We start from the raw sequence: 21,807 nt of genomic DNA, 5'->3' as shown, positions 1-21,807 counted from the left end.
AATCTAATTCAAATCATTTTCTAATCAAATTTCAGAAAGGAAGATAGAATAAATATAGAATAGAGAATAGCATAGAAAATAAAATAATACACTATAATAGAGTAAAACAGAACAGAATAGAAAACAAAAGAATGGAGAATAGAATAGAAAATAAAGGGATAGAATAAAAAAGACAGAAATAGAATAGAAAAGAATAGAGTAAAACGGAACAAATAGAATAGAAAATAAAAGAACAGCATAAGATAGAATAGAAAATAAAGGAATAGAATAAAAAATAGCATAGAATAAAAAAGGAATATAATATAAAGAATATAACAATATAACCATTTTCAGAAATTCAAATAGAATATAAAAGAGAAGATTAGAATAGAAAAAAACAATAGAATAGAATGGAATAGAAGGGATATAACCATCCTCCAAAATTCAAATAGAATTAGAATTGATTTGAATTAATGTAACGAATTCCAAAAACGAATTAAATAAATTTACCAAATGTATTTAAATAAGTAAACAAAACAAATGTTCTGTACATGTGTTATAGTGAGGTGTGGTTGGGGGAAGATTGTAGAAGCACAGTTTGGGATGGGATCTGCAGGTCCAGTGTACTGCTGATCCATAAATCCAGAGACATTTCCAGGGACACTGCTGTGTTACGCTGTAGTTGGGCACAGGGACATTCTCAGAAGCACAGTCCTGGATGGGGAGGGGAGGGACTGATATCCAGGTGTGCTGGAGACATGAACCATTTGTAGGGACACGGATATGGCCCGGTGCCCGCGGGTAAACTACACACGTGTACAGGCCAGGGGGTGTGAACGACACACGACCGCCCTCCCCCAGGCCACTGAGCTGTCAAACTGGAGGAGGGCGGTGCTAGGGGGACAGACCCGCCCCCTCTGCTCTCCTCCCACCCCTCCCCTCCCCGGCAGCTGCGGCAGTCAGTCCGGGCGCCGGCTAGTGACGTCAGTGCCTAGCGCCGAATGTTTACGTGGAGATGGGAGAGAGTGGTGGCCGCTAACCGTGCTGTGTTCCTGTGTGTGCAGGAGGAGGAGGCAGCATGGACGAGGAGGACCAGGAGCGGAGGAGGAAGCTGGAGGCCGGCAAAGCCAAGGTGAGGGCTGCATCCCTGTGTGTGACTGACTGCGGGTGTCACCTGTCACCAGTCACCATGGGTGTCACTGACTGCATGGGGTGTGATGTGTGCACTGACACCTGTGTGTCATATATCCCCGTCATCTGTATTGTATGATATCATATCCCTGTCATCTGTGTGTATGATATCATATCCCTGTCATCTGTGTGTATGATATCATATTCCTGTCACCTGTCACCTGTGTGTATGATATTATATTCCTGTCATCTGTATCATGTCCCTGTCATTTGTCAGTATGATATCATGTCCCTGTCATTTGTCAGTATGATATCATGTCCCTGTCATTTGTCAGTATGATATCATGTCCCTGTCATTTGTCAGTATGATATCATGTCCCTGTCATTTGTCAGTATGATATCATGTCCCTGTCATTTGTCAGTATGATATCATGTCCCTGTCATTTGTCAGTATGATATCATGTCCCTGTCATTTGTCAGTATGATATCATGTCCCTGTCATTTGTCAGTATGATATCATGTCCCTGTCATTTGTCAGTATGATATCATGTCCCTGTCATCTGTCAGTATGATATCATGTCCCTGTCATCTGTATTGTATAATATATCCCTGTCATCTGTGTGTATGATATCATATCCCTGTCATCTGTATTATATCCCTGTCATCTGTCACCTGTGTGTGATATATCCCTGTCATCTGTGTTGTATAATAGTATATCCCTGTCATCTGTGTGTATGATATTATATCTCTGTCATCTGTATTATAACCTTGTCAGTATGATATCATGTTCCTGTCATCTGTCAGTATGATATCATGTTCCTGTCATCTGTCAGTATGATATCATGTTCCTGTCATCTGTCAGTATGATATCATATCCCTGTTATCAGTATCCTATCCCTGTCATCTGTCAGTATGATATCATATCCCTGTCATCTGCATCATATCCCTGTCATCTGTCACCTGTGTGTGATATATCCCTGTCATCTGTGTGTATGATATCATAGCCTTGTCATCTGTCACCTGTGTGTATGATATCATATCCCTGTCACCTGTGTGTATGATATCATATCCCTGTCATCTGTGTGTATGATATTATATCCCTGTCATCTGTCACCTGTGTGTATGATATTATATCCCTGTCATCTGTATTATAACCCTGTCATTTTTTAGTATGATATCATGTTCCTGTCATCTGTCAGTATGATATGATATATCCCTGTCACCTGTGTGCATGATATCATATCCCTGTCATCTGTCAGTATGATATCGTATAAAGTGCTGCGCAAACTGCTGGCGCTATATAAATCCTGAAGAATAATAATAATATCCCTGTCATCTGTGTGTATGATATTATATCCCTGTCATCTGTATTATAACCCTGTCATTTGTCAGTATGATATCATGTCCCTGTCATCTGCATTATATCCCTGTCATCTGTCAGTATGATATCATATCCCTGTCATCTGTATTGTATAATGTTATATACCTGTCATGTGTCACCTGTGTGTGTGATATATTGCTGTCCTCTGTCACGTGTGTGTGTGTGTGTGTGTGTGTGTGTATATATATATATATATATATATATATATATATATATATATATATATATATATATATATATATATATATATAAAATTAGTTTTTATATTATATATTTTTTTTTTTCTGTAACTTGTCTGTATAATATCAAATGAATGTTATCTATGTGTATAATAATATTAGATACTAGAGCTGCTCGATTCTGGGGAAAAATGAGAATCAGGATTTTTTCTTCTTTCCTTTAGACTAAAGATCACTAATTTCGCAGCGTAACATCTTTCACATTATACAAAAAAATGGGCTAACTTTACTTTTTTTTTTTTACCTTTTAAAGTGTATTTTCCCAAAAAAATTGCATTTGAAAGACCGCTGCACAAATACAGTGTGACATAAAATATTGCAGCAACCGCCATTTTATTCTCTAGGACAGTGATGGGTCTCCTGTCTGCAGCTCTGTCTGTGTCCTCTGTCCTCCTCCCACCAATCGCAAATCAAAATATATAAAAAAAAAAAATCTGCCCAGTTATACCTATATGAGCACCATTCTCTCTTCGCTCTCTCCTCACTCTCTCCTCTCTCCGGCTGACATCAGCCGGAGCACTTGGCCCCGCCCACTGCAGCTGTGAGCTGGAGAGAGAAGGAGGAAAGGAATCAGCTGTGCGCCCCGGAGCGGAGCTCATACAGGAACATTCAGGCAGTATTTTTTTTTTTTTTTTTCTTTTTTTTTACAGAAGACAGGCACAAGGAAATGTCTTAAAATGGTACAGAGTGGAGGGCAGCATTTAATGAAAGTGGGTTAACAACCCACAAGTGGTTAAACTTCCCTCATTTACAGACCAAACTTTATTCCTTCACTCTAAAGAACAAAACGTTACAATGTTTATAGTTAGTTCAGCAGCTGAGGAATGTTGAAACTTGGTGAATGGGGGAGTCGGGTCAGTTTTTTTTTTTTCCTTTCAGCCCGCTGAATGTATGTATGGTTAATTTGAACGTGGGACTCCATAAAAAAAAAAAAATGCACTGTACACTAGCCTGTCAGTCAGAAGGTGATCACTGTGTGCATTTTCTAGAATGAATGAAACTGACATTTTTTCAGTCAGCAGCTGCCATCCTGACATAGTGCACTCAGTGGTCCTTCTGTTTAGGTCATTATGTGCACAGAGAAGAGTGCCCGGGACACAGGTTGCTTGTGTTCCAGTCTTGCATCTTTGGGCACATACTGCCCTGAACATACATGCCACTAAGTGCACTATCCAACTGAAGAAACTGTCAGACTGTCATTGAGTTTATAGCAGGGGTAGACAACCTCAGCACTCCAGCTGTGGTGAAACTACAAATCCCATCAAGCCTCTGCCTCTAGGAGTCATGCCTGTGACTGTCAGGGTTATGCAATGTCTCATGGGACTTGTAGTTTCACCGCAGCTGGAGGGCCGAGGTTGCCTGGTTTATAGGCTGCTGGCAGTGGGGCTAGATGATGCACCTGTGCCCTCTGCCTGCAGCTAAATGCGGGAACAGAATACATTGGGGCTAAACACTCAGTGGGCATGGGGCCTTAGTGGGAACTTATTTCAATTGTGCTGTTGCCAAAAATGTATTTATTTTAATTTTTTTCTGGATTTTGAGTTGTAAAGCTGAGCTCTATCTTTTCATACACTTTACATAGTTTGTTTGGGTCAGCTTGGCACAAACAAACTATGTCCCTCGCTAACATATGAGGCCGCTGGATGTGCGGTATAAACTGTATGTAGCTGCGGCCACAAAGCACACTGCACTGTGCTCCGGGTATGAGACCGGAAGTCTCGGCTCACACCCAGAACGCAGTGCGGTGTGCTGTATGTGGCCGCAGCTCCATAAAAATTCTATCGCACATCCAGCGACCTCACATGTTAGTGAGGGACATAGTTTGTCCCAAGCTGACCCAAACAAACTATGTAAAGTGTATGAAAAGTTGGCATTCAGCTTTAAGTCTGTGTGTCCTCCCGTTCCATTGTTCATTGTAATTAGTGTGAGCCAAATCTGTACTAAGAAAGCACAGAGGTTACTACGGTTTACTTCACCTTCTTAAAATACCAGTTCCCTGGCTCTCATGCTGACCCTTTGGCTTCAGTGTTTCCTCAGTCACTGCCTTGTAACAAGTATATAAATTGGGGGTTCTGCATTCTTGTTCTGGGTCAGTCGCTAAAAGACCAGACACAGCCAGACAACTATCCATAGGAGGTCGTCAGTGGCAGCTTCCATATTATTTTAGTTCAGGTTTCCTATTATTTGATACTAAGAACTGTGTCTGATTGTTGGCATGCCTGGTAGTGTGCGGCTGTGTTTATGCAGAACTGATGCCATGCCTTTTCTCGGCTTACATGTCAGAGGTTTACTTCATGTAAGCAAAACATTTTTCAGGTTTTGGACAGAGTAGAGGAGGATGGTTTTATTACTGTCTTTGTATTTGCTAGGAAGATTCACTCTCACTATTTGTCCTGGGAACTCGTTTTACTAGGACAGGAAGTGCTGGGAAATCCAATATATTACGATTGTCTCCGGAACAGGAATAGAAAGGAAATCTTCCAGTGGGGCCACTCATTCTGATGACAGTTGTCTAAAGCAAGCCATAGATTATGCAATTTTCTTTCCTACAACCATGGGTCACAGAACAGTCAGTGTTTTTAAGGGAATCCCTCCTGCGGAGCTATTGTGCTCTTCCTGGTGGGGGGGGGGGGCACAGGGAGCCGTTCCTGGCAGCAGAACACAATGATTACTGCTAGTGGCCATAGCCGCAGGCAGTAATCGCATGCTAAAAATCCAAGATGCTGATTGTAGCCAAGTCAACCGTAGATCGATCAAATCTTGGCCAGTCCCTGATAAACCAGTTGAGATTCAATCCATGGCCGGCTTAAAGGGGTTGTAAACCCTCGCTATTTTTCAGCTCAATGTTGGAGGTTATAAGTGTACATTACCACTGACAGGCCCATTAGGGTCTCTTGTGCCATTAAAAACTTGACCATTAGCATTTTTATATTTTTTGAGTTTTAAAATCATTTTTAATGCCGCTTACACACAATGGGCGTTATGGCCAGAAAAAGACAGATATGAGCTTTTCATCGGAAAATGCGCCCGTGTGTACGCTCCATCGGAATTTATCTGGCCAAATTCCTGTCAGCAAAAATTTGAGAGCATGTTCTCAATTTTTCAGACGGAAAAACTTTCTATCGGAAATTCCGATCGTGTGTATGCAATTCCGACGCGCAAAAACTCACGCATGATCAGATTCAACTATGAGATGGAAGCTATTGGCTACTGAACTTCCTTTTTCTAGTCCCGTCATACGTGTTGTACGTCACCGCGTTCTTGGCGGTTGGAATTTTGGTGTGACCGTGTGTAGGCAAGACAGCTTGAGCGGAATTCTGTCGGGAAAACCATCAGATCTGTTTTTCCGACCAAAATTCTGATCGTGTGTACGCGGCATAAGAGTGGTTTTCTCCTATTTCTTGTTGTATCTGGGACAGGAAGTGAAGGGAAATTGTGTCATAAATAAAAAAATACCCCCCATGAGACGGCAACAAAAACGTGATAGGGCTTCTAACCATCCCCCACTTTATCCAAACTTACAAAAAAAAGTTTGGACTATTCTAATCTCTTGTAGGTGTAAATCTAATGGTTGAGACATTAAAATCATTAGATGTGATGCGTTAAATGCTGGCAGTATCTTCTTTCCTTCTTGAAATTCTTCTGAGATAAGTGTCTGTTATGGCTGTACAATCCTTACATTGATTGTTGGTACAACTGTCACCCTGCGGGACACGTGCATTTAATGTGAGAAGAACGGACATTTGTGCCATGTGCTACAGTTGTCTGGGCAGATGTCTGCATGGAGCTATGACTTTTTATTAAATGATTGTATTAGAATTTCCTTTGTTAGTGTTCCTAATGATGTTTGATGTTTACCTAAAACTTGAAAGGCAATTTTTTACTTTTTTAAATACTTTGTTAGCTGTTATTTTAAAATGAAAGGAAATCTATGGTCACAGCATTTAACGTTTTTATATATATATTTTTTTATTTTTTTGTATGGAGTGCGGCCCGCCAGACTCTTCGGGTGCATTACGTGCAGAGTTCAGATCCACCCGCTCTATTTGTTCTGTTTGTCATTATCATTAAAAATGAAAGTAAAAGAAAATCCCAAATTTTGGGTTGTCCCCAGAATAGTAAAAGAGGGGATATCTTCCAGTGGGGACACTAGTTTTGGTGACCTGGGGGGGTTCCCTTAGTTTAGCTATGGGACAGGAAATGAAGGGAAATCTCCTGCAATGGGACACAGATGGCAACAAAAATAAATAAATAATCTCACGGGTTAAAAACCTCCCCTGCGCTATCCAAAATGGTAAAAAAAATAATGTTGTCACACTCTGACCTGTCCTGAGTTCTCTACCTAAGTAGGGGGTCCCAATTTTCATTATGCTTTGGGACTTCTAGGGCCCTTTAGAAATTAAAGTGATTGTAAAGTCTCAGTTTTTTTTCTCTTTAAAAATAACAAATATGTTATACTTCCCTGCCCTGTGCACAGAGCAGCCCCGCTCCTCCTCTCCTTGGATCCCTCTTCGGTGCTTCTGGCCCCTCCCTCCTGCCCCCACAGCAAACGGCTTACTATGGGGGGCACCCAAGCTGAGCCACAGCTCCCTGTGTCCATACAGATGGAACTGTGGTTTGGCCCCACCCCCCTCTCCTCATTGGCTAACTGACTTTGACAGTAGTGGGAGCCTATGTCACCACACTGCCATCTCAGCCAATGAGGAGGGAGAGTCCCTGGCAGTTCAGACACTCCTGCAACATCAGAAATTTGGGAAAAAAACTATATTTTCTTCTTTCTATTTTAAAAGAAATCCAGTAAAATCAAATTTTGTCATGAATTTAAGCCAAAATTTATTCTGCATGTTTTTTGGTAAAAAAAAATTAGCATTAAGTGTATAATAATTGGTTTGTGTGAAGATTTGTACGCAGATGATCATGTACAGATGTACGCAGGTGATCGCGGACATATGTGTGCAGATAATGCATTGGGACATGTGATTTTAGTGGGACATATGTGAGGGGACATGTGTTTTGGGGACATGTGTGTTAACACTGTGTGGTGTCACTAAACTGGTGATCAGTGAGCAAAAAGCTGTAAAAAAAACAGCTCATACTCACTGATCACAGCTGGCTGCAGCGATCCGCTCTCCTCTCCTCACCGACAACTTCCGTGCGAGGAGAGGAGAGCCGATTGTCTAGCAACTGACTCTGTGTTTACATCACATGACGGCTGTGATTGGTCATGTGATCAGGAGGGCCCATCACAGAGCTCTCCTGCGATAGGAGATGCGCTGTGTCTGGGTGACATGAGTGCATCGGTATCATGCCGCTGCACGGGCACACGATCTGCCTCCTTCTGAGGGACGTTCCTGAACGTCCGCTCAGAAGGCGAGAGCGCCCACCTTCCCATTTATATACATTGGTCAGGTGGGAAGTGGTTAATGGTTCTCTTATCCACATGCTTTGGCGATGTCCAAAGCTCCTTTTTGTAATTGGGGAAAAAAAATTCACAACTTTAAATATACTATGCTACTACTTACTGAGATAACAGGGGCATCCAAATGTGCACTATTAGGAATAATACTTGATGGAGCATTACCTGTAGAAATGTACACTATGTGGACAAGATCGTTCCTTCTATTTATCACGTAAAGTCATCCTACAAAAAATGGACATCTGCTGATCTTCTGATCCTCCAACACATATGGGTTAAGAAACGTAACTCTATACTAACTAACGTATAAGCATAGAGGTACCGTATATTCTCGAGTATAGGCCGACCCGAATATAAGCCGAGGCCCCCAATTTACCCCCAAAAAACTGGGAAACTTATTGACTCGTGTATAAGCCAAGGGTGAGACATGCCTGTCCATCCCTGTGTGTGTGTCCGTCCATCCCTGTGTGTGTGTCCGTCCATCCCTGTGTGTGTGTCCGTCCATCCCTGTGTGTGTGTCCGTCCATCCCTGTGTGTGTGTCCGTCCATCCCTGTGTGTGTGTCCGTCCATCCCTGTGTGTGTGTCCGTCCATCCCTGTGTGTGTGTCCGTCCATCCCTGTGTGTGTGTCCATCCATCCATCCCTGTGTGTGTGTCCATCCATCCATCCCTGTGTGTGTGTCCATCCATCCATCCCTGTGTGTGTGTCCATCCATCCCTGTGTGTGTGTGTGTGTGTCCGTGCAGCCTTGTGTGTCCAGCCTACCTGTGTCCCGAGCCTCCGTCCCGTGCCTCCGTCGTCCCGTGCCTCCGTCGTCCCGTGCCTCCGTCCCGTGCCGAGCCTCCGTCCTTCTGCCATGCCAGGATCGCCGCTCTTCGTCGGCGCCTCGGCGGCCATTTTTCTCTGTTCAAAAGCCGCGCCTCCGTCTGTGATAGGCGGAACACTCAATTTCCCTGCAGTCTGTGTTCCGCCTATCACGGACATCCTCTCATCCTCGTCTGTAGTATGAGGATGAGCGGATGTCCGTGATAGGCGGACCACTGACTGCTGGGAAATTGAGTGTTCCGCCTATCACAGACGGAGGCGCGGCTTTTGAATAGTAGAATGTCCGCCGTCTGTCTGCTCGACACGCTGATCGGGCAGGCAGACGGCGATGACTCGAGTATAAGCCGAGGGGGGCACTTTCAGCCTCAAAAAAGAGGCTGAAAATCTCGGCTTATACTCGAGTATATACGGTACATCTCAAATGTTTCGTAAAATATGGTCATGGTGGATGGATCCTAGTAACAAACTTTACAATGGTTTATCTAGGAGAGAGGAGTAAAAGCAATGGAGATAGATGGGAGTAATGAGCTGAGGCAGAAGAAAGTGGAGTAGATGAGAAGAAAATAAAGAGATTTTATATATATATATATTATTAAGCTGAAGCTGCCATAGTCTGATGATTGATATCAGGGGAGCTTAATTGGAAGAGTAAATTGTATTTATGCTCCTTTTATGTTTTGGCTATTGTATGAGAATGCCACTTTAATACAAGAGGTGCAAGGTTTGTTTGGTCTATGTCCTGAAAAAATAAATTAATATATATATAATGTGTGTGTGTGTGTGTGTGTGTGTTAATACAGGAGGTGCAAGGTTTGTTTGGTCTATGTCCTGAATAAATAAATAAATATATATATATATATATATATATATATATATATATATATATATATATATATATATATACTGTATACATATAAATATATATATATATATATATATATATATATATTAGTGTGTGTGTGTATTATGTATGTATTGGGACACATAAAGACCTGTCTGCATGTAGATAGTGTACCTGCTGGGAAATAAAACCAAGATCCGAACTCTGCAAGGCAAATAGTCTGCCCACCCTGTGGCCATGCTATGGCGTCTTCCCCTGTGTTTCTGCAGTCAGTTGCTCCAACATATGCAGCATATGGACATGTGCTAGTAAAGGGGCTTTCATATCGGGGGAGCAGATGTCTGTGCCCGCCTGTCGCTCTGACAGCTGCATTGTGTGTGTGTTTGTTCTGTGTGACATTTTAGAGGCACCAAAAGTTCATCAGGTAACCACAAAGTAGGCTTCTGTGTGTCCTGAACGAGAGCCAGGGATAGTGACAGCTTGTTGCCATTTCAGCTCCAGTATTTGGACTGGTTCCATTTTACTGTGTTCCCTAAATTAATTTGCTTATGGATTAAAGGGTCACTCCGCAGTTGTTGGTTGGCGGGCAGAATTGTCTTCCAGCTAATTTTGTATATCTGGAGGGCCTTGATGGAACCCTTTGCAGCAAAGCAGCCGTTGTGTCAATTATTTTAATAGTACCAGAAAATGTCATCGTCCTTCACAGCCTGCATTGACCATTCACGTTTTTAGAATGCCCGTGTGTTGATCGTCATTTACAGTGGAAGTAAACCCTCCTATAGTTTCCAGCCAAGGAAGCTGCCATCTTGGCCTCTGTTCGATCTGCAGCGGCCATGTTGCTGCACATGTGAATTGTTATAACACCAGCCATTGGATGGTTTGACAATTGGGTGCAGACAAGAGCACAACAAATGTGACCGTTAGCATTCCCGGCATGAAATTGTTAAATTGATGGGTTTACATCCGCTTTAACCACTTGATGACCGCCCACAGTACATTTACATCATTAGTTTGATGTTAAATACTGTTGTTTTTGTAGCAGATAGCTGCCATAATCCCAGTATCCTTTTGTACTGTGGGCGATTCTCTTCTCTTTCAGATAAAAGTGGTCTCAGCAGCGTCGTCACCACAAGATCATTTTTAGAGGTGAAGGGAGAAGTGCCACCCCCCCTCCCGCCGCTGCCAGGTTGTCCCTGAGCTTACCAGACCTGTCTGTAAGCCTAGAGCTGATCCGATCTGTCAGATGCCTGTGCACAAGCATGGAGGGATGGGGCGCTTTAAAAAAAAAAAAAAAAAAAATGTGTAATATATTATATACACACACATTTTTACACTGTTTAATTTTTTTATTTATTTTTTTATCACTTTTATTCCTATTCCAAGCAATGTAAACATCCCTTGTCATAGAAATAAGCATGACAGGTCCAAATTATGGAGAGATCTAGGGTCAAAAAGACATCAGATCTCTCATTTACCTTTAAAAAAAAAAAAAAAAAGTAAATTTTGCCATTATGGGGGAAAAAAACCGAACAAAAACATCCCTTTAAGGCCGAGAGGAGGAAGTGACATCAGACGTCACTCCGGTCCTCCAAGCACATAGAGCCGAGTGGGGAGAGTGAAGCTTCCGCACACCTAAGTTGCACCCGAATATGTAAATGGTGTTCAAACCACACATGTGAGGTAGCACCACGATCGTTGGAGCAAGAGCAATATTTCTAGCATGAGAGCTTCCCTGAAACTCGGTAACCTGTAAAAAAAAATTTCAAGCGCCGCCTGTGGAGATTTTAAGTCGCGTAGTTTTTCGCTATTCCACCAGAATGGCGCACTTTTAAAGCATGATATGTTAGGTATCTATTTACTCGGCATAACATCATCATTCACATTATACAAAAAAAAATTGAGCTAACTTAACTTTTTTTTGTTTTTTTACTTATTCAAAAAAAGTGTATTCTTTCCATTAAAATTGCGTTTGAATGAGTGCTGCACAAATATGGTGCGACATAAAATATTGCAACAATCGCCATTTTATTCTCTAGGGTCTCTGCTAGAAAATATATACAATGTTTGGGGGTTCTAAGTAATTTTCTAGCAAAAAGTACTACTTTAATCTTGTAAACAAAAGTTCCAGAATAGGCCTGGTCTTAAAGTGATTACTATCACCTGCCCTTGGGGTGGGGAGTTAATGAATTGCCTCTGGTTTACTGAATGTATACTAGCCCACAACATAACTTTCTGTTGTCCTCTCTGGAGGCGGTAGACCATATACCACATGCCACTGTTATTGGTAAAGTTCCTGGTGCTCCAATAACATGTTCAAGGACAAGCAGACATCTCACCTGAAGATCTCAGTGGGATCTACCTGACTATTAGCAGATGGCACCATTCACACCCGAGCGTTCTGTAGCTCGCAGCTACAAAAATGCTCAGGGAAAAAATTTAATAAAAATCAATTCTTCCCTGTGATGGTGGTTCACATCTGCACTCCAGGTCACCTGAAGCTTAAAATATCAGGGATGCACCGATATGTCAGCTGCCGAGAATAGCATTTTGGTGATGGAAAGAAAGGAAAAAAAAAAGAGGTACCAATAATGGCATGCTGCGTCCTAATGCAAAATCGCACCCCGTTGGCTGCAATGCAAAATCGCGTCCCATTGACTTCAATGCAAAATGCCAGCTACCTTTTAATTAAATTGAATTAAAAAAAAACTGCCCATTTTTGGTGCATTTTGAAGTTTCGGTTTCGGCACTGAAATTTTTCATTTCAGTGCACCACTATATAATATATAAATAAATGGCGCTATATAAATCCTGTATTATTATAATAATAATAATACGTGGATGAACAGGCTGAAAAACATAGTAAATGATGAAATGGATGATCTTTTCCTTTATTTGATAATAAAAAAAAAAAAAGAATTGTAGCACTTTCTACTCTATGGAATAACAAGGTGCTTCTAATTAGGCAACTGCTGTCTCCAGGTAATATACCCCAAGGCAGTAGGATATACACAAGTACAAAATATCTGCGATGTACCCCCTCCCCCCTTCTTAATGTGATGTCAGTGTTCTGGTAAAAAAAATAAAAATAAAATAATAATAATATATAATCTATTAATATAATAATACCATCTGAACTATAATAATGCACCTCCCCCACCAATGGTGCTACTAATCAATACCAAATGTATTTAGTATTGGTTCCTGCTACTGCCAATCATAGCCAGCCAGTAAACCAATGAGGAGAAAGCAGGGGTGGCACCGAGCCACGTCTCTGTGTCTTATGGACGCAGAGAGCGGGGTTCGGTAGCTTCCACGCACCAGTGCCCCCAGACCAATTGCCTTGCTATTGGGAGCTCGGGCTGAGGGGGAGGAGCCAGGAGTGCCAGCGGGGATCTGAGAAGAAGAGGATCGGGGCTGCACTGTGCAAAACCATTACACAGAGCAGGCAAGTATGACATGTTAGTTATTTAAAAAAAAAAAAAAAAAAAAAAACCTTTAATATCACTTTAAAGTATAACTCTTCAGATGAATAAATAGAACAGAAGTCACCATTAGCAAAACATATTTTTCTGTTAAAGTATAATTAAAGGCAAAATTTTTTTTTTTTTGTTTTGGATATAGTAGAGAGGGATTAGACCCTGTCAGGTTTTTATTGCTGTCTGTGTACCCGTTAGGGAGATTCACCCTCTCTATTTGTCCTGGTTACCATTATTATGGGTTCTCCCCAGAAAATGAATAGAGGGGAAATCTTCCAATGGGGACACTAGTTCTGATGGCCTGGGGTTCCGGAAGGGATTCCCTTAATTTGCCGGGATTTCCTCCCACTTCCTATTTTGACTATGGGACAGGAAGTGAAAACAAATCTCCCCAATGGAGTACAGAGGGCAAAAAATAAACCAATTATAGCCCTTCCTTGTTCTATCCAAAGTGGGGGAAAAAAAGTTTCACCTATAGTTCTTCTTTAACCACTTCAGCCTCGGAAGGATTTACCCTCTTAATGACCAGGCCATTTTTTGCGATGCGACACTGCATTACTTTAACTGACTATTGCGCGGTCATGCAACGTGGTACCTAAATAAAATTGATGTCCTTTCCCCCCCCCCCCAGAAATAGAGCTTTCTTTTGATCACCTCTGCACTTTTTTTATTTTTTCCGCTATAAACGAAAAAATAGCATCGGTCCGGAAGTGGTTAAAGGGGTTGTAAAGGTTCATGTTTTTTTTTTTTTTTTCACCTTAAAGTGGTTGTAACACTTTGACCTACAGGTAAGCTTATATTAAGGCTTATCTGTAGGTCCAAGAAATATCTCCTAAACCTACACGGTTTAGGAGATATTTGGCGAAAGACAGGCACCGCTGTCTACGGCGCATGTGCAGTAGATAGCGGCGCGCAGGCACACTGAGCGCGGCACCGTCAACAACGAAGGTGCCGAGCATGGCGGCTCCCGTGCGCATGCGCGGGAGTGACGTCATCGCGGCTTCGCCGAATGACAGCGCTGGAGCAGTGAGACCCACGAGAAGATGGATGCATAGTAGTCCATTATGCTTTGCCTTTGCAGGGAATGAAAGAGGAAGTAAACTCATCAGGGTTTACTTCCTCTTTAATTCATCCTATGCAAACATGCATTAAGGTGAAAAAACACCTGGCAGTCATCGGGCCCCCTAGCCCCTCCGTTTTACCTACCTGAGCCCCTTCATTCATTTGACAGGAACGCGCTGTCTCTCTCTTTCTCTCCACGGACTCCTGGCTCTTGATTGGATAGATTGATAGCAGCGCAGCCATTGGCTCCCGCTGCTGTCAATCAAATCCAGTGACTCGAGCACCAGGGGGTGCGGCCGAGTCCTGCATTCGGCTCCTATGGACACTGAATGCCGGACTTGGGAGAGTGCTTATCTGATGCAGAGAGGAGCTGCGAGAGCCGCTGGGGGACCCCAGAAGAGCAGGTTTGGGGCCACTCTATGGAAAACAAATTGTACAGTGGAGGTAAGTATGATATGTTTGTTATTTAAAAAAAAAAATGACCCTTACAATCACTTTAACCACATGCTTACTGGGCACTTAAACCCCCTCCTGCTCAGACTAATTTTCAGCTTTCAGCTCTGATGCACTTTGAATGACAATTGCGCGGGCAAACAACACTGTACCCACATTTTTATCATTTTTTTCCCCCACAAATAGAGCTGGTGGTATTTAATCACAGCTGGGATTTTCATTTTTTGCTAAATAAACTAAAAACTGATGTGCACTGATAGGTGGCACTGGTAGGTGACACTCATGGGCACTGGTAAGTGGCTCTGATGTGCAGCACTGTTGAGGCACTGATGGGTGGCACTGGTGTTTGGCGTTGGTGGGCACTGGTAGGCGGCACTGTTGCCTACTGCTAGGTGGCAGGGGACACTAAGGAGCTGGCAGCAGCTGGCCGTGATCGGGACTGATGTCCCCCTCACAGCCTCCAGTGATTGGCTGTTTTTTTCTTCTCCTCACGCTGTCAGTGCGAGGAGAAAAAATAGCCGATTACCGGCTCTGTTGATCTCACATGATCAGCTGTCATTGACAGCTGATCACGTGGTAAGGGGTCGGGATCGACCCCTTACTCCGATCTGTGATGCAGCGAGTCTCATAGCCTCACTAATCACAGAGCACACCGGCGGCACGGTAGGACGTCAATAGAGGCTATAGCGTGGATCTGAAGAAGTTAAGGTGATACTAAAGTCTTGTGGTGTTTTTTTTTTTTAATGTCATAATTGCCTGCTCTGTGCAGTTTTGCACAGAGCAGCCCTGATCCCCCTCTTTTTGAGTCCCTCCCCGGGGCTCCTGACCCCTCCCTCCTGCCCCCCACAGCAAGCAGCTCGGTATGGGGGCACCCGAATCGAGCTGAAGCTCTGTGTGTCTGAGGTTCGGCACCCCTCCTCCTCATTGGCTAACTGACTTTGATTGACAACAATGCCCTTGTGGATATAAAAGTTGGGGGTATGTCCTGATACTCATTAGATCTGAAGAAGTGGCATGGAAAAGCTACAAAACATCAGAACAAGTCCTGCTGAGTTTTACTCACTACCACTAGCTGTACCATGACCCTGAGAACCTTCAGACTTATGAATTGCAGTCACAGGGTAGTAGGTTGGTTGGGGTGTGTTGTGACGTCCTCCATTTAGAATGGCACCCGATGGCACGGGATGTGCTGACAGAAATGCACATAGCGTAAGTTGTAGTGGGCTGAGAAAACCGTGCAGGTCTGGTCTTTTGTTCTGTAGATGTGTGTTGGCAGCCCAATCACAATGAATGAAACGAGCATTTACAAACAAAATAGCGCACATTAATGTGAGTGTGGAACGGCACAGAGTAAAAAGGCCTGCCTGCTTTCTACTGCATTATTACAATAAATCAAATGTAACAACAGGAGCCTTTGTAAAGCCTGCAGCAGATGAAGGTAGTCTGGGACAAAAGCGACAAAGTGAGTGGCGTGCGTATGTTCTCTCCGGCTGCAGACCCGTTCGGGTCTTCTCACTCATTTCCTTGCCGTCTTTGTGCGTCTACCCATTGCAGAGACTGCTGCCTTCTTTTGTCTGTGTGATGCCGCCCATCCTAAGAAGCCGCAGTTGATTAGGAGCCATACACGTGGGAGCACCTCGGATGCCTCTTTTCTTTTTCTTTTTTTTTTTTCTTTTTCTTTTTTTATTTCTTTCACTGGAGTCAAGGTTTTCCTTTTTGTCCAATGAGATTTCTGATGCTGATTTGCTTCTTAACATTATACAGATTCATTTTCATTTAGAATCTGCATTGAAACACTTTGACCTGGTGCTTTCTCCTACATATACCGCACTCGCTTCCTCCTCAATCTGCCCCAAAAACCTTAGGCTAATACTGGTTCACATCTACGCGGCTGTGGTTGACGCATTTTTATGTTTTTTGATGTGTTCTTGCATGCATGCATTTTCTATTTAAGGGCCGGTTCACACCACAAAAATGCACTTCAGATCCGTTCTGGATGCGTTTCTACATGGGCGGTTTTAACGCATTCCAGGTGCTTTTTTTTTTCTTATTTCCTGTTTTTTTCATTATTTTTTTTTCACCATACTAGGTTCCAATGTGTTACAGTGCGTTTTTTACGTGTTTTACTGTGTTTCAGTACAGTTCAGTGCAGGAAAATTGCATCATGTTCTACTTTTTTTTTTTTTTTTTTTTTTTTTTTTTTCTGGAACTGACTACACCGGTGTGAACTATGCCATTGGAAACCATATAACCTACTTTACACGTGTTTTTGATGCAGAACAAAAACACACTGGATTGCATGTTTTTTTTTTTATCTCAGTACATTCTGTGCATTAAGATAAAAAAAACTTCTGGATCAATAAGCGGCCCTTGTACGCTCAGAGGATCAATAGGTGTCTTTCGGTACCAAATCTTCAAGCATACTACACAGCAGTGAACATAGCCATATTATCCCATCTTCATGACACATATCAAATGCCACTATGGGCCACTTGATCTGGTTGAATCTCACCCTATTCCCATTTCCTCTGTACCCTGGCTCCTTCCCATAAAGCGCCCGCTTCGCCTATGGGACTCCGTTGAAATTTCAATAGGACTATTACCCCCCTACTTACCATTATTGTGTCTTACTCATTTTCCATTATTTCCCCCAGTTGTAAGAACCCTAAACAATTCTCCCGGTGGACAGATAATGGGTTCACTGACATTCATTCTCTGTTCACCCCTACGAGAATATTAACATTTAATGCTCTTAGATTTTGCCAGGATATCCCCTTATGGGAACATTACCGTTACCTTCAAATTAGACACTTCATCCAACAACTTATAAAGGATTGACTCCCCCTTTGAAAGCATCTGCAGGGCTAAATCTCATTCTCCGGGATTAATATCTTTACTTTACTCCTTAATCATTTCCTTTAGGAAACCCCCATCAAGATCGTATCATCTCCAATGGGAGAGATACTTGGGTAAACAATTGGGTCCAGAGGACTGGCAGATCATGACAATGGCCCTTACTGAGAGTTCTAGGAATGTACTCATTCTGGAAAATGCTTACAAGGTGTTCTACATACAGATGGTATTATACTCCAGCTACATTAACTTTTTTTATTTTATTATTGTTTTATTCCTTCCTATTCCCCTTTTTGTTTTTGGGGTTGCTCGCAGGAAGGTACCATGGCCCACATTTGGTGGACATGTCCTAAAGTATGTAGACTATGGGTCAGTCTATACCCTTCTTTCATAATATGCTCCATTCCAAACTTAAAAGAGATCCTTGTGAAGCCCTTCTATGTAAACCTATCCTTGAACTCCTCCACCCGGATCGCCAATTGGCTCTGCACCTTTTTAATGCAACTAAGTTGTCCATTGCGAGGGCACGGAAAACGCCTCTGCTCAGTTTTAAAGCAGTTAAAAACCGCATGAACGACATTAGGATTACTGAGAAACTGGCGGCCCTTACCTCTGATACAATACATTTCTCAGGGTCTGGCAACCATGGATATCATACAACCAACCCTCCATGTTCAATAACCTACTTCTTTCAATTTGAGGGTCTCCCGATGCACTGTACCCCCCCCCCCCCCCAGGACTCTTCCCCCTTTTTCTTTCCCCCTTCTCTTTTCTCCCTCTTATGTCCCTCCTTGCTTTCTACATTCTGCCTAACCCTTTCCTTTCCTTTCCTTTCCTTTCCTTTCCTTTTCCTTTCCTTTTCCTTTCCTTTCCTTTCCTTTCCTTTTCCTTTCCTTTCCTTTCCTTTCCTTTCCTTTCCTTTCCTTTCCTATTTCTGTATAATTAATTTTCTCCCTGACACTCCTGGTTTCCAGGAGTCGGTCTAGTGAAGATGGTTATAGTGATAAAATTTTTATTTTTTTTCCTCTTTTATCCATAATTATTATGCAGTTTATGTATGTATGTATGTATGCATTCCTTTTTATCGCTTTGGGTTTCCGAAGCTTTTGCCTACCATACAGTATAATCTGGGGCATTGAATGATCTTTATCGCAATGTACTGCTGATGTTTTCTGTTGTACTGATGAAAAATGTACCATGTATAAACAGTATCTCATAAAATTGAGTACAACCCTCCCGTTTTTGTAAATATTTTATTATATCTTTTCATGTGACAGCACTGAAGAAATTACAACAGAGCTTCACAGGTTGCCAGTGGAGTCCTCTTCCACTCCTCCATGATGACATCACAGAGCTGGTGGATGATAGAGACCTTGTGCTCTTTCACCTTCCGTTTGAGGGTGCCCCACAGATGCTCAATAGGGTTTAGGTCTGGAGACATGCTAGGCTAGTCCATCACCTTTACCTTTAGCTTCTTTAGCAAGGCAGTGGTTGTTTTGGAGGTGTGTTTGAAGTCGTTATCATGTTGGAATACTGCCCTGCGGCCCATTCTCAGAAGGGAGGGGGATCATGCTCTGCTTCAGTATGTCACAGTACATGTTGGCATTCATGGTTCCCTCAATGGACTGTAGCTCCCCAGTGCCGGCAGCACTCATGCAGCCCCAGACCATGACACTCCCACCACCATGCTTGACTGTAGGCAAGACACACTTGTCTTTGTACTCCTCACCTGGTTGCTGCCACACAGGCTTCACACCATCTGAACCAAATATGTTTATCTTGGTCTCATCAGACCACAGGACATGGTTCCAGTAATCCATGTCCTTAGTCTGCTTGTCTTCAGCAACATGTTTGCAGACTTTCTTGTGCATCATTTTTAGAAGAGGCTTCCTTCTGGGACGACAGCCATGCAGACCAATTTGATGCAGTGTGCGGCATATGGTCTGAGCACTGACAGGCTGACCCCCCCCCCCCCCCCCACCCCTTCAACCTCTGCAGCAATGCTGGCAGTACTCATACATCTATTTCCCAAAGGCAACCTCTCCATATTATGCTGAGCATGTGCACTCAGCTTCTTTGGTTGACCATGGTGAGGCCTGTTCTGAGCGGAAACTGTCCTGTTAAACCGCTGTATGGTCTTGGTCACCGAGCTCAGTTTCAGGTTCTTTGCAATCTTCTTATATCCTAGGCCATCTTTATGTAGAGCAATTCTTTTTTTCAGATCCTCAGAGAGTTCTTTGCCATGAGGTGCTATATTGAACTCCCAGTGAACAGTATAAGAGAGTGAGAGCGATAACACTAAATTTAACACACCTGTTCCCCATTCACACTTGAGACCTTGCAACACTAACGAATCACATGACACCAGGGAGGGAAATGGCTATTTGGGTCCATTGTGTACATTTTCACTTAAGGATGTACTTGCTAGGGTGCCCGCATAGCAAGCTGCTTGCTGTAGGGGCACTCGACAAGGAGGGGCCAGGAGAAGCAAAGAGGGACCCAAGAAGAGGAGGATCCAGGCTTCCTTGTGCAAGACCAACTGTACAGAGGAGGTAAGTATATAACATATATATATATTTTTTTTAACAAAGAGACTTTACAATCACTTTAAAGAGGAACTGCAGATTTACTCGCATAATTTGTAATAAAAACATCTTTGCCATTCTAAAGCTTCCCTCCAACCACTTTGCATATTATTGCAACTATGCTGTGATTCTGTACTTGCCAAATATGCTGCAGAAATCTCCCTCCACTGAGTCTGGCTGCATCCATTTTAACTGTGGGCAGCCGAAGCTGCTGCTTGTTCACTTCCTGGATTTACAAAGACCCATACCTCCCAGCTCTGCAGCCCTCATTGGCTGTCTTATGACTCGCCCCCCTCCCTTGCTGACAAACTCTCAGGAGAGTGAGAGAGAGGGCTGTGCATGATGTCACAAGCCTAGGATTTTTTCCAGACAAGAAACAGGAAGTGGGCTGTATAAGGGATTTACTGGTAGAAAAAAAAAACGTCCAAAATCCAAATCACTGAGCCATACCAGGCGACATACCCTCAAGCACTTTGTCCCTATGTTGATGGTTCTCCATTTGGGGGGACCTCACATCATTATTTTATTTTGGTGTGGGGCTCCCCTCCAAATCAATGGATATGGATTTGCTGACGTATACCAAGTGCAGATATATATATATATATATATATATATATATATATATATATATATATATATATATATATATATATATCTATATCAGAACCCCAAGAGCTACTGTAGGTGCTGACATATACCAAGTAAGCTCATTAAACAGAAATCCTGGTGGTTTTGTATGTTAGATTGATGTCTCCTAGCAATGAGATGTTTACTTAGATATCATTTTGTCCCCCGGGAATCCTGGACATGTCATTGGTTTCGGAAGTGCACTTTGGCTCCTCGCTGATGAACTGACATGAGTGTCATGGTGTGGGATGTGTGGCACTGACACAAATATTGCCATAAAATCGTTGACAGGTGCTAATAAAGGCATACAATGTGATGAGGCGTCTCTGGGTTTAGCTATAAAAAAATGCGGAATGGTGGGGTAATTATTGTGCAATAAAGGTATAGCACTTTCCAGCATTCTTATACACTAGTATTACTCAATATTTTTTATATTATTTTATTACAAAAAATGCAAAGTACAATTGCTACATTGGATAGATTAAAGTACAACTAGTTTTGGATTGAGTGGAAAGGGATTAGAACAGCTGTCAGTTTTTATCGCCGCCTGTGCCCCCGTTAGGGAGATTCCCCCTCTCTATTTGTCCTGTTTACGATTATCATTGAAAGTAAAAGAAAACCCAAATTTTGGCTTGTCACCAGAAAAGTAATAGAGGAGAAATCTCCCATTGGGGACACTAGTCCTGGCGACTTGGGGGGGTCCCTAATGCCACTTACACACGTTCTGAAAATCGGCCAGCAAAAGACCGATGAGAGATTTTGGTCTGAAAATGCGATTGTGTGTATGCTCCATCAGACTTTTGCTGGCCCAATTTCCGATCATGTGTACGCGGCATTAGGGACCCCCAAGTCCTAAGATTGAGAGCATGTTCTCAATTTTTTCGGTCGGTTCCTATCTGAAATGGATATTTTGAGGATAGGCAACTCCTATCCTCATATT

At 42.6% G+C, this 21,807-nt stretch overlaps 1 protein-coding gene across 8 annotated transcripts in view; it reads left to right on the top strand.

Moving 5' to 3' along the window:
- Positions 1-951: 951 nt before the first annotated feature.
- AKAP9 (A-kinase anchoring protein 9) overlaps positions 952-21,807 on the top strand; it is a 354,940-nt gene continuing 334,084 nt past the window's right edge. For all 8 annotated transcript variants that reach the window (XM_077490822.1, XM_077490820.1, XM_077490821.1 and 5 more), the window contains exon 1: positions 952-1,111. In XM_077490822.1, coding sequence (XP_077346948.1) covers positions 1,058-1,111 — 54 coding nt within the window. In that variant the 5' untranslated portion in view covers positions 952-1,057. The remainder of the gene's footprint in view (positions 1,112-21,807) is intronic.

This window comes from Lithobates pipiens, unplaced genomic scaffold, assembly GCF_037356315.1.
Source record: "Lithobates pipiens isolate NorthernLeopardFrog02 unplaced genomic scaffold, aLitPip1_a1.2 Scaffold_19, whole genome shotgun sequence".
Lineage (NCBI taxonomy): Eukaryota > Metazoa > Chordata > Amphibia > Anura > Ranidae > Lithobates > Lithobates pipiens.
Note: the sequence above shows the minus strand (reverse complement) of the source record. Positions and strands in the feature narration are given on the sequence as shown.